Here is a 14,195-nt window from a genome sequence, read left to right as displayed (position 1 = left end):
CTCTTTCACATTCAGCCCAAAGCTCATCAATATGGACAATGATATTTTTCTTCATTTGCTAAAATAAAACAACAACAACAACAACAAACTAAACAAAAAGACATTGCATGTGTACACACACAAAACAAACAAAAAACCAAATGTGTACATAAACGCACACCTCAACTGTCATGCCAAGACTCAGGCAGGATTTTTTTTCAAGAGAGTTAAGTCTGGCTGCTACCAAAGATAGATCTAAAGGAAATGGACATCTTGGGCCCATTCTCCCAGCTCATTTTTTCATTGAAGTATATATCCTCACTACCCCAAACATAGCCTCAAAGCTTGTGAAGAAGAGACCAGGGTAGATTTTTCTCCCCAAACCACTAATTCTTCAGGCTAAGTAACAAAATAATTCTTGTCTTGACTTAAACAAATTGACTGCTGTCTCGGAAAACCCAGGTCCTCTCATGGTTTAGGCACAGTTCACATGTCATGAAACCATTTGGATGACCTAGAGGGATGAGGCTAACCCAGCACTTCTCCCTAGACAATATTCTTAACTGACAATAAAATATGCAGCTGCGCAGAAACCAAAGCAGAAAGCCACTTCTTAGATTTGTGACTTGGGGCCCACTCCTTGGCTCCTCTCTCCTGAGCATGCACAGTCATGGGTTTCTTCTCCCTCTTCAATACTCTAGAGAGGGGCCTTGCTCCAGCTTTGGGTGATGGTAGGTGCAGCTGATAGCTGAAGTCCCACCTGCTCCCCATGCCTGCCCTCCCTCTCCCTGGTCCCCTCAGGGGCATGGCCTCCTCTGTCTGGTGATCGTACCGGTTGCTCCAGGGCTGTTTGCTCCCACTTTTCTGTTGCGGTTGACGACACATGACAAACCTAACCGCACGAAACCAAACCCAGATTTTTCTCAAGAGATGTTCTTCTGGGGAACAGATAAGCTGCCCGCCTCCTCCCTCAGAATGACTGGGTATTATGAATTGTTCCTATCTGGATTTTCACCTGGTTTCCACTCTTCCCTGCTGGAGGCCACTGCTTCCATTTTCACATGCTTGATTAGAACAGGTTCCTTTGTGACATTTAAATGATGGCATTACCCTCCATAACTCCTCTAAAATGTACTGAGTCAACCTTCACCAGCAGGATAGCACAGTTGGCAAAGGTCCTTTTCCCTGTACCATTCTGCCTTTTTTCCTATCATTTAATTTCTACCTTTTAGTGTTTGGCTTCACACAAATTATCATTGAAATTTCCAACAGCATAAACCAAACTTCTGTCCAGTCTGACAGCTGTTACCTGGCAACGAGCTATTTCTCTAGCCATTTCTGCCCAAGCCCCTACCAATACCCACTGACTCTACTCAGGAATTTTTATGGAGTGAGTGTGCCTGTGACTCTTAAGTAGAGATTAATAAAATGATAAACACTCTGATCACTTGGCACGCAATTCCTTTCTGGTTATCAGGACAATTAGATTTTTTCAAAACCCTTTCTTTCCCATTAAAAACAAACAAACAAACAACAACAACAACAACAAAAAAAAAAAAACTAAAGAATTTTCTCTCCTCAAGATGCAGAGAGTGAAATAGGCAGGATGTCAAAGGTGCCCAGGACCTCCTCCACACAAGCCTGCCCTGCCTTCCCCCTGAATGCTGTAGGTCCCTGATTTTGCCTGGGCATTCAGGCCGGAAGACAGAGAAGGGCTTCGTGAGTGGGTTGGTCTGGAAGCCTTTGAATCAGCAGTGATCAGAAAAGCCAAACTGATTATGACAATATCCTACAACTCCTCTTGCCCTGGACCCAATGACCCCACCTCTCTAAAATCTGGGATGGGTGTTTGTGCGGTTAGCTGTTTGCAAGTGGCCATTTTATGACAGGGCATGACCAGGTGGTGTTAACCCTTTCCTTGTCTCTAAGGGTGATGGCAAGTCTGCCTTTACAAATTTCTGTAGCATTCGGGACCTAAGGAGAGGGTGGAGGGCATTTGTTTTTAGATAAAGAGAAAGGGTTAAATACTGCACTGAGAAAATTCAAGGACTGATTTTTTTTAAAAAACGATACAATGTGTCAGACTGATGAGATGTCTCTTTGGAACAGGAATAATCAAAATGGCATTCATGCTACTTCTAAAGTTAAATTTTAAGAATGTAAATTGTAGGGGGAAATAGAATATAATCTGCATTTGGTGGGGGAAATTTTGCCTAATTTTCCAAGTTTAACAAATTAATATTTCAAAGTGCAGGTTTGGAATAATTTCTATAAATGAATAGGCTTTTGGAAAAAAATAAACATGCTTGGTGTCTATTGTGGATATATATGTATACCAGTATATATCTCTATACATATGTGTATATATATATATGTGTGTGTGTGTATATATATATGTATCCAACTTTACTAAATAATATACTGTACATATACACCCACCCTTAAACTTGTACATACTGTGTATATATAAAATGGCCACATTTCTTGCGTGTGTCTGTCCCCGGAAGGGTGGACTGATTGTTTTTGGATGTCTGCAGCTGTTACCTTGAAGGATGCAATTTCATCTTTCATTTATTTTTCCCCATCTAGACTGTATCAGGATAAACTGTAACTCCAGTAAGTTTTCCCTCAAGTTTCATTTTGTTCTTAAAAAAAAAAAATAGAAAAAAAACTGACTTTATTTTGTTTACTATTTTATGAGCTGTTTTTTCTTTGAATTATTTTATTTTTTGACAATGGAGTTGGGGGGAACTGGGATTGACAAGATGGAGGGCTGGGCTGATGGTAAGGGCTGAGTATGACTGGGATGTGGTTTCTGAATCTGGGTAGGTCCTCTCTTCTTTTCTTGCATTTGATCTATATGCAGAAAAAGGAGAAAAGGGCCCATGGATAATGAAATGACTGGGAAATGACTTGAAATGGTAATGTGTTGTCTTTGGGAAATAACCCCCTGGGGTGAACAGAAAGTCTTAGAGCAACTAACATGCACTTCTCCACTACCAAAAACTTCAGGTGATAAAAGCAGAGTTCATGACCCAGAAGTGGCTGCCAACTCTGACATCTCCTTCCTGGCATATGGGGCTACCGGGATTTTCTTAATGTGGGTGGGCAAAACAACTGCCCTTGGTGTGATATTTGAACCAAAGGCTTGAGACATGCTCTACTAATAAGGAGGGATTGCTGACTGCCATCCAGATGTCCTGGTTCTTGAAGAAGGCTCCTGTAAGATATAGTCTGGAAACTATTCATGTCATTTCTTCCTCTGCCCAGAAATGAATGTTAACCAGAGTTGATGAGAAAGGGGAAGAGGAAGATAAACAGGAAAGATGAATGAGGGAAGAACAGGCCTAGACCAGGCAAGGAGAAAAGTAAAGAACATGCTTGAGTGTTAGTGTGTAGCAGTCAGGCTCATTACTGCTAACTGCTGCAACAAGCTGTAACACTCTAACAAATAGATTCCTTCAAAAGTGACTCAGGGATTCAGGATTCTTCCATGAGGTGGGTCCACCACCTTGGAGATTTTTATTCCCTGCTGAATCCATAGGAAAGAGAGAGCCTGGGTAGCTATGCAATGTGAGTAAGTGCTTTGTCCAGAAGTGACATACATCCTTCTGCCCATAATTTTCTCATTTGTTGTAAAGGAAGCTGGGAAATGTAGTCTCATTGTGCATAGGAAGAGAAAAATCATCTTAAGTGGACATATAATGCACAGAATTCTCATTATTAGCTCATCTTTTTGTTGTTGTTCTTTCTTTGCTATGGTCCTTTTGGAGGAACAAAAGTAGAGAGGGAAAAGAAAAGAAAATATTCCAACTCCTATATTTCATTTACCTTGTTGATTCCGTCCTATTCGAGCTTTCACAGGTGCTAGTTCAAAGTTCTTTTTTGGTAGAAGATCTGTTTATCAGAATGACAAACTATGAAAGCCCAATTCTCTTTTATGGGCAAATTTTCCATATAAATTAACAAAAGAAAAAGAAAAAAATTCAAAATCTGTATAAGCAACCTTTCCTAGAGTGCCTTATGCATGAGTTGGCATTACTTGTGGTTATTTTCAGCGTTGTCTTATTTTGCTGTGTTTAAATATTTCTAATTAGCCTGAAATTTCTCATGATAATTAGATCATTAAAAGCATAACTGAAACATACTTTCTCTGCAAAGTCTGAGTTTTCTATTTTTGGAGGATTTTGTTTTGTTTTTTGCAGTTTTGAGGTACAATTTTTATACCACAAAATTCACCCGTCATAAGCCTACCACGTACAGAGTTGTCCAAACATAACCACAATTGTGTTAGAACGTCACCCTCACCCCTCTGATTTTCTCTTGTGCTCATTTTTAGTTAGTCCCTGCTCCTAGCCCTATTCAACTACTGATGTGGTTTATTTTTATAAATTGGCCTTTTGTGGGTAGTTCATGTAAACATAGTCATTAGTGCCTGGCTTCTTTAAAAAAATATATATATTTGTATAACATTTCTATGGAAAGCTTTATCCATTCCTTTTACACTGGGTTTCAGAAGGAAACCAGAGTCAAGCTGAGATGAAGGTGGACAGTCCCAGTGCAGCCTCTCTGGCTTCAGAGAATGACTTGGAGAACAGAGGACCCAGGGGTGATTTGATCAGATGACAGGACTTGTTTTTGCTGTGCCACCCACAGTTCCTTATAGAGTCACCTCCACACTCTCCATGTGATCAGCCATGGAAAGTCATCAAAGATAAGTTTCAGGATTCCCACTCCTGGGGAGACAGGGACACAGATGACAGCAGATTTCCTGAACCTGACACAATATTTTCTAGACAGCGTTGAGAAGAAAATATGCCAGCACAGATATGTTAGCTAAACTTGACCACAGTTCAGACTGTACCCGATTTGAATGCAGGGTAGATAGTCGAGATTAGATGTTGAAAATCACATTTAAAAAAAAAATCTCATGAGAAACATTTAACATGCTAAGAAAGTTAATTCTGTTGAGAGCATCAGAGAAGTGGTATAGTCTCCACTGGTTGGACTGTGGTTGATTAGAGGAAGGGGAAAAAAACAATCTCAGTCCTTCAAACTGATCAAAGACCTTTAGTGCATAAATATATATCAAAATGTATCCAAGGTTATGTGGAGTCATGAAATAGATGTGATACATATTTCCTGAAGTCAATTTTAATTGTTGACTTGGAATAAAACCTTAAATTGAAACCAAACTAATATATTATGCATAAGAATGCAAATAAGCATGAATCTTTAAGGTTAAAAAAAAAAGGAAAATTTCAAAGACATTTCCTTTTAATTGCTTATCTTCTCTATTCCATTGCTGGCATTATTGTCACTTGGGTGGAATATTTTGAGAAGATTAAATTAACAGAGAAAATGGGTAGAAGTGATTAGAACTTCTAAATCCCTCTTCTCATTGACTCTTAGAATTCATAGCTCAGTCTATGTTACAAACTCAGATGTCTCCGTAATAGGGATGCAGGTCTTTGCACTTACCAGATTGTTATCTGTGAGCATAGAGGAAATAAGATGGATTTGCAGCCTGGATTTGAGAGGGAGGGGCTTTCTTCTTACCCCTCAGCCATGTTTCCTGCTGTCATTTCAACAGAAGTCAGAGTGTGTCACTGCTCACATTTTAAAACATAGCTTTACCCCCACCATTTGGAGGGACATACTGAATTAAGCCCAAGTGAAGTCTGAATGTAAGTTTGTAAACTTTTCAGTAACTCTATTTTAGGATACCTGTCCTTTGAAAAATAACTCTGATAAAATAATGAATGACATCAGTTACTTTTTTTCTGTTCATCTACCACGGTGTTGTTCTGGGAAATGGCTGCTTCCAAGGGATTAGGGGACAGTATTTAATGGAGAGAAGAGCATGAGAAAGAAAACTGATCTCCTAAGATAGGGAAAAAACAACTGGCCATAGCACAGGGCAGTTTTGAGGCATATTTATCATTACTCACTCTAAATCTTCCTTTTCTTACTTTCCAAATTCATCATGAATCACACACCATGAATTCCTCCTTTGCTCCTATCATCAAACCTATCAGAGTGTGGGCAAAGCAAGGTCTTTGTTTGAATGGAGGACATTGCTGGCAAGACTGTACTTAAATATATTTAATAAAAAAGGTTTTAGCTTAGAGTTTATCTTAAAAATGCAAAAGACCAAGATTTGGCAGCCATCAGGGTAGACTGAACTCCAGGTTGACCTGGAACTCTGCTAACAAAAACAGGGATGCTTTCTAGAGAATTCCTGGAGGAAATCACCTCTTCCCATGGTTCTAGTCACAGGAGGATGACAGTAACCTCTGAGGCGTGCAGTACTGGAAACAGGTAACACTGTCTGTGTTGATCTCAGGTGTTTGCTGAAATGGAAGCATGGACAATGGTTTGCTTTAACCTTGTCTGATTGTGACTATTCCCAGTCCGTTCATATGTTTCAAGTCATGTATAGTATGAATGAATGAATGAATGAATGAATGTAATAAGCTCATATTAACTCAAAGTGGCTATTGTGTGAATAAATACAGTAAACCTACATTAATGAGTACCAATTTTCCCACTCTTTTGTCAACTCTTCCTTCTCTCAAAGGCTAACTCCTCCATATTATAGACATTTTCTTAATGTCCCTAAAAAGGGAGTGAACGCATATGCTTTATTATTTAGGGATATGTACAAACCCCACCTCTCACACCAGTTCCTTTGACCCTGAAGTCTAACTGATCATTCTGCAACAAGGCTCATTTTTCCTTCTTAGATATGAATGGGAAAAGAAATAGAATGCCATTAAAAATGTACAGACTTTAAGATATTCAGGTGCCATGGTGGAGCTGATTGTGTCAGAGAAGACTTTGGTGATTCCATCTGCTTTGCATAAATTCTGATAGCTTTGCATCATCATAGAGGGACCACCTCAGAGATGTAGGTATGACAAGATTTGATGTCTCCATGTATCTCTGAGGCTGCTGGAGGGGCTTGGGCATTCCTCCTCTTGCGCCTGCTTTCCTCATTCCTGTCTTTCACCCTCTGCCTGTAGGTTTTGGGCAGACTGTCTCCAGTGTTTTGGCAAAGTCAATGGTGTGTGTGTGCCTCTATCTCTATTTAGGCATATCATCATGAGCTCCAATTTATTATACCAGACTTTGGGGTTTCTTCTCTTTCTTTTTCTCTCTCTGACCTCTCCATATTATCAGAACATGTGATTTCATTTTTAGGCTTGCTTTATTTCATTTTTAGGCTCTGATTCTCAGAGCTAAATTCTTGAGTTCATCCCTTTAACTCAGAAATACTTACTGCAAACCAACCTAGAAGCCTAATTTCTTCACTCTTGAGAGTCTTCCTGGAAAGAAATTGTAGACCTCCATTGCTATCCATTCCAAGACTTAGACACCTATCTTTTTAGTTTTAGTGGAGATGGGAAATCACAAAGCAAAATCCTATGATAATAGTGCGTCATCTGTCAGTCAAATTATGAGCATCACTCTTTAAAATTTCCATCTTCACACTGGATGATTATCCTCCAACTTTTCTCAAAGCCTGAGAAAATTAGTAAATATTAATTTCAATTGGTTTTATTTTTAAATAGGTAAAAGTTGTATACAGAACAAAAAACAAAGTAGTAAAATTTCTACTACCTGATCTTAATGCTAGTACTGCAACACCCTTTTTAAGAGGCAACAAAAATTACCAGTTTTTCTCGCATAATTCTACAGATAGATTCAAAGTATGTAACATATATTTATAATCATGTTCTTCTGCTCCTCCTTCTTGACATAAATATTAACAAACCCCTCCACTTTTTTCCACTTCAGCTGTCTTAGGGAATATTCCATGAAAGAATATTACATAATATTCCATTTTGTGGCAATAGATTTTAATAAATAAGTACCCCATTGATGTATATTTAAATTTTCACCTTTTTACAAAATGCTATAAAAAGTTACAAAAATGTATCTCTTTTGTTCATTAGTCTTTGCACATATATACAGGAATATCTATTGGATAATCCCTGTAAGTGGAATTGCTAGGTCAAAAGAAAGTATATTATAAATATCAAAAGATATTGTCAAGTTGCACTACAAAGAGGTTGTATAAATTTATATTCCTACCAGCAATATGAGTGATTGTTTCTCCTTACCCTTGTAAAATATTATCAAGCTTTTTATTCATTTGCTAAAAAATAAGGCTCTTTAAAATGTTGCTGTCACATAGTCCAATGACAGCTCATTATCCCTCAATATCCTTTCCTTCCATCCTTTCACTTCCTCAGGTAGATGTAGGGGGACCATTGCCATTCAAAATGTTGGTGATTCCTTATACCAGAAATATTTTAATAGAAATTTACTAAAGAAGCAGTTCCTAAGTTAATAATCAAGTTTACTGTAGAAAAGTGGCAATATGCTATACGAATCTTGTATGATTTCTCTCCTGCATCGCTGTTGATCTGCATTAGAATCTCAGTAAAGAGAGGCACTTTAGTGCATTTGCCAAGAGCAAGGGGGTGTCTGAAGCCCAATAACTTCGAGTTCACTTCTTATCTTTACCCCTAAGCTGTGTGTCTTTGGGCAAGTTACTTCGACTCTTGGTTTTCTCAGTTGTAAAATGAGGTAGTCATAGTATCTACCTCTCTAAGAATAAAATGTGGCACATATTCCTAGTCTGGGATGATGATGACCATCATGATAGATACTATCTCGCAGCATCTCAAGTGAAAAGGTGCTTTTGGGAAACTGTACGTGAGCAAGACTCCATAGCCATATATTCTTAAAACGTACTTTTCAGTAGCTTAATAGATGCCTATGAAATGAGTGTTCCTATTTTCTCTGGTCAATTACCCTAGGCAATAATAAACTCTCTTCCAAAACCACAGAGTTACACTGGATTTTGCTTCAATAACATTACTAATAAGACTTTCTATGAGACCATCTGTAGGTCAAGTTGGAGTTCTTTTCCCCCACAGTGCATTATTTTGAACAAATACTTGATGTTAACTCAGAACTGATGAAAATATGTGACTTCATGAGTTCTTCTGTATTTATTTTTGGGACTCTGATATCATTTTAATAAAAGCTTAATAGTGTTCTAAAATTAAAATATTCTCTTTAAAATGCACAGATTTTCTAATATCAATTTTATAGAATATAAATAGGAACTAAAACAAAACAGTCATAAATAAGGGGTTTTGCAGCAAGAGTATAGACTTCTGGCTATGAAAATTACTGTTTGTGTGGGTCCCTTGGTGCATTCTTTTTTATGCCTTTGAAAGTCACCACATTCATGCAGACCATAGTGAAAAAGAGGGGCTTGTTCACCAGGAGGAGAGAGAATGGACCTCCTCTTAGGAGTCTTGTATTTCAGTTTCAATCAGTTTGTTGAAGCATAGTGTGATGAGTCAACAAGTTTGAGATTCATACCTGGCCCTTTGGGTAATTGAAATGACACTTATGTCACAGGCTGGTGGTTTTGTCCTCATTAGATCCATACATGATGTCCAGAGAAGTAGAAAATTAATGATTATTTAGAAATTAGAACTACAGTACCATCCCTCCCCAACTCCTGGGGTTGTCCTTTTTTGAGAACAGGTTAAAATAGCCATTGACAGAAGAACAAACTTTTTCCTTTCGTGGCTTTAGCTAATGTCACTGTTTCTGTGATTTTAAAATAATCCCTGGGCTCTGAGATGCAAAGACGTTATCTTTTGTTTAACTTCTCCGTGCGCAGTGAGTACCTAGTATAGAAAAGTCTGCTCAAGATGGTACTTTAACATCTGCACTTCATATGGAATTTAGAAGGGATAAAAAGATTGGGCTCGAGCACCTAATTAAGGAGTAGATAGAATGTGAGCTTGAGGAGTTAAATTATACATAAGCGGCTTTTGAAACAGTTGGCTTTGTCCCCTCAAAGGAAGAAGCAGCAGAAATGGCAAAGGAAGAGAAAATAGACTTCAGTTGAAAGCACAAGTCTTCCCAAGATATGCAGATGTAAATTAAATTGCTAAATTCTAGGAAAGATTGCTAAATAAAGGAGTGAGATTTCCCTATCTGAACATCTCAAAAACAGACGAATACCTTTTCAATTTGTTAACATTCTCTTGTGAGCTATCAGGCAAGAGAAGCAGTATGGAGACTCAAAAGTCCTTATTAATCACAGCTTAAAGTACTGTATGTGTACAATTAGTGCACATGGTTTGGATGTATTGTGGAAAGAGAATGTGCTGGTTTGGAGATACACATATATGTATATACCAGTGTAACCTAAGATTTCCACATTGCTATCTGTCACTGTGTGATTTGTTTCTCCTAAAACTACATTGGATATAGTATATGCTCAATATATGAAGTCATTAACTCGGTGAGATAATAAATTGTATCTGTCCCTTCATCTCGACTGATTATTTATACAATTCTCTCATAAAAAAAATACACACTACAACTTTTTGTCTTTTTGTCATTCCAAAAGGAAGAAAATTAACTGAAGGATGAATTTTTCCTTTAATCCCTAATATTCTGAAAGAATATGTATTCCTTTCTCTGTAAAATATGAGATGGAGGGACAAAATGAAGAATTTTCCATGAAGTCTGATTTGGCCAGATTTTGATTGAAGTAAGGAAAATTTCATAAGAGCAAGATGAATATGTATCTCTGAATATTATGTGTCTTTCTCATTCCTCTTTTACTTATTCCATGAGCATTTACTGAGAATTTAACAGGATTTCAAGTGCTGGATGTCAGCTTTAGGGATTTATATTGTGGATTCCCCCCAAAAATGCAGTAGAAAGTCCCACCAACTGGGCAATTCCTTTGCATTTCTTGTTTCTCTTAGAGAAATTGGACCTCGGACTCCTCTGTCTCTAAACTCTGTCTCTAAAATCCATACAAGAGTCCCAGATTTTTTTTTTTCAAATCTAGTTCAACATTCAGATCAACAGAATGGGCCTTTTGTTTCGTTTTGTTTCATACCGTCTGTGGATTCCCTGAGTGGAGACTGGAGACTGGTCCACTTGTCAGGGCGTTTTCCTTGCTTTGTGAGGTTGTGTTCAGTCTGCTCTGCTCTGTTGGACTTACCCTCCAGCCTCTGACCACCTGCTTGGAGCCAGGCAAGCTGCCACCTGCTCTTCTTTCAACAGCTGAGATTTCAGGCGCTGTAATTTGGAGCAAAAATACTGTTTTTTGTCTTTCCATTTACCTTTTGAAGCTTTCTTGATGTACTCTAGTATATAACCAGATTTGCAAGGTGATGTATTCAGTTAAGTGTTAATGTTAGGCACAGTTCACACTTTGGAGACAAGGAGATGTTAAAGTACACCTACATGGAGACTGGGCCTGATGAATCCCTGAGACCACAAGGCCAATTAGGCCACATAAGTGATCTTAACTTGCTTTATTTGTAAACCTAAGCAACACTTAACTTCGAATATTTCTTGTAAATGTCTACATTAAAAAAAAATAAATAAATAACAAGTTCAAAGGTTTTAGAATCATCCAACCAATATATATATAACTAGTGATTTTCAGTGGAATAGACCAGCCTAAGCTACCATATAATAGTGATCAATTAAATGTTTCTTTCTTTTTTTTTAGGATAAATTTTTTTATTGATTTTTTAAAAAAATAAATGACAGTGGAATGCATTACAATTCTTATTACACATATACAGCACAATCTTTTCATATCTCTGGTTGTATATAAAGTATGCTCACACCAAATCATGTCTTCATACATGTACTTTGGATAATGATGTCCATCACATTCCACCATCCTTGCTAACCCTCTGCCCCCTCCCTTACCCTCTCAACCCTTCTATGTTCCTTCTATAGAATGTTTCCCCTTTTATTCCCTCAGTGGAGTGCCTAATCCATTCTGGATTCAAGCTGCTTGGTTCATGAACCACTATTTGCTCAATTAAACTTGTTTTATTGGGCCTTTTTAATGGCCTGGTCACTTTATCAATGAGGTTCAATCCAAGGTTACATTATCAGTCAAATGTCTCCATTCCTGTTTGGTAACACGATAAATATATTAATGGGCATATACTCTTTATATTCTGTCTAATATATATAAAAATGATATAAAAGGAAAATTATAAGACCAGGGTATATACATTTCCTGGCTATTTTATTGCTTCCATGATTAGAAGCACATAGCTTTTTAACTCTGAGTTGATTTAAAATAAGGTAAAGAGTTTACTTTTATTAGGAAGTTAGAGAAATGAATCTTAGAAAAAAGCATGTCTTTCCTTCTTAAAAGGAAGCTGTTTCAGTGGAAAGCTGAAAATGTAATATCTGTATATAAAGTCATTGTCATCTCCAAAGCCCATGCCAGCCCTGTCAGCAGCAGTGTTCTCAGTGGCTACAGGAAGGGCCTGTAAGGAAATGTAAAATAAGAGAGGATCTTGAATGGGTATAAACAAGAGGGGTGGAGTTCAATAATCTAAGTTTCCGTCTTCCTGAATGATTGACGTTATATTACAGTAGAAAAAGTTCAAGCTTCATGTGTGTTCCAAAAGGGAGGCAGAATGTAAGGGAGAACATGTCCTCGGCAGCCAAATCTGAGTGATTATGAACTCAGGATCTTCCCACTGGCCTGTGGGGCACACTTTTAATATTACCATGTTACCGATGGGGAAACTAAGGCTTGTGGAAGTCAAGTGCTCAGTGATTAAGTGCAGGTTTGAGTCTTTGTAAATTTATCTATTTTTTCTGATTTTAAATGAGTATTCTTTTGTCATCTACGTCAGTTTGTGTTTTAATGATGACACAGGATATTTTTCACTCATAATGAGCAAAAGTACCCACCATAAAAATACAAAATTAGAAAGGATATTATGAACTAAAGTCTTGGACAGAGGATGAATGGCAATGGAATGAAATTTAGTTCTGAAATCTAGGAGATGTCCGAAATGAAATGGGTGTCCTCCACAAGAGCAGGCAGGATGCAATCTAAAGCGATAAACAGGGCTACTCCTCTGTTCCAGGGACAATAAAAATCAAGAATATTAGAAACCAAAGTTGTAGGCAGGAAGCCATGCTTATTTCCTTTAAGTGAGTCTATAGTTTCCTCCTTAGAAAAGGAGAACCCAAAGGAAGATAGATAAAGAAAATACAATCAAGCCCAAGGTAGTCATCCCCCACTAGAGAAGGATGATCATTTCTTCATGAGAAGAAATTGATAATCGAAATTAAACAGACACGACATAGGTGTGCCTGTCAATAGTTGGAATGTCTAAACTACTCAATTCACTTATTGTTATGGACAAGGAAAGTCCTTTTGATAATGAAATCAATGTAATTCTGATGGTCAGAAATGGGAAAAAACTAGACATTGAATCTCCCTAATGAATGACGAATTAATTTCCCAGCTCCATTTGTGTGACTTGGTTTACTCATGCTCTTCCATACCTGGGAAAAAATCCAAAGGGGTAAGAAAATCGTGGTTAACCTTTTAAGGCATGGAATTGAACATGAAGATATTTCTTCATTCTTTCCCCTCTCCAATTTTTACCTGCACCTTTCTCTTCCTTTGTCATAGCAAAATGGATGCCACCAAGTCCATAAAGACATATATGAAAAAATTTTGGCAACCTTTGCTATTATTATATAAAATGCATGGACTTAACAGATGACTAGTAAGTACAGCCAAAAAATAATAGCAAACATGGTGTGTTACCTGCATGTCAGGCCCTAGGATAAGGAGTTTGCCTGCATTTACCTTGTTCAGTGTCTTTTACTGTCTTATAAGATGGGTGCGTTGTTCTCTTTTTCAAAATGAGAGTCATATGGAAAACCTAGTCTGTCTAACCCAGTGTGTCTTGTTCCAAAGCCCCTGCTCCTCACCACTGCACCTGATGCCTCCTCTAATATGACAGAAGTGTTGATGCTCAATGAATGCCACCCACCACTTTCAAACTATGACCATAGTCCCCATGAAAGTAGCCACCTTGAGCCAGTAATAAATCCTACTTCTTTAAGTAGTCTTTCTGAAACCTTGACCTACACAGAGTCAGACTTCCTTGACTCTATATTTTGGTATGTTAGTGTCTCGTTCTTGTTCATAACTAGTCTGAGGCACTCTTTGTTTCTATGACTGAAAGATACTTGGCCTTTAGGATGCACAGAGAATAAATTAGGTATTTCTGAAGAGGCATAGAGACAACTAAGAAGAGGGTAACATTAGAATGCCCCAGTTCAGTTTATCTTTGTCACTGTTGAGTGCATGTATGTGTTTGCCC

At 37.8% G+C, this 14,195-nt stretch overlaps 1 protein-coding gene across 22 annotated transcripts in view; it reads left to right on the top strand.

Annotated features, from left to right (window-relative positions):
- Nucleotides 1-14,195, top strand: part of Nrxn3 (neurexin 3) — a 1,577,562-nt gene that overhangs the window by 611,920 nt on the left and 951,447 nt on the right. For 17 of the 22 annotated variants that reach the window (XR_009226397.1, XR_009226396.1, XM_058577845.1 and 14 more), the window contains one exon: nucleotides 2,569-2,595. The exons of the other annotated variants lie outside the window; for them this stretch is intronic. Coding sequence is in view for 15 of the 17 variants with exons in the window: in XM_058577845.1 (XP_058433828.1) it covers nucleotides 2,569-2,595 (27 nt within the window). In the remaining 2 variants the exon portion in view is untranslated. The remainder of the gene's footprint in view (nucleotides 1-2,568; nucleotides 2,596-14,195) is intronic. 22 annotated transcript variants of the gene reach the window in all.

This window comes from Marmota monax, unplaced genomic scaffold, assembly GCF_021218885.2.
Source record: "Marmota monax isolate L192 unplaced genomic scaffold, Marmota_monax_Labrador192_F-V1.1 WCK01_AAM20220418_F8-fsc00017, whole genome shotgun sequence".
In the NCBI taxonomy this organism is placed as follows: Eukaryota; Metazoa; Chordata; class Mammalia; order Rodentia; family Sciuridae; genus Marmota; species Marmota monax.
The sequence above is the reverse complement of the archived record's forward strand: the minus strand, read 5'-3'. Positions and strand labels throughout refer to the sequence as shown.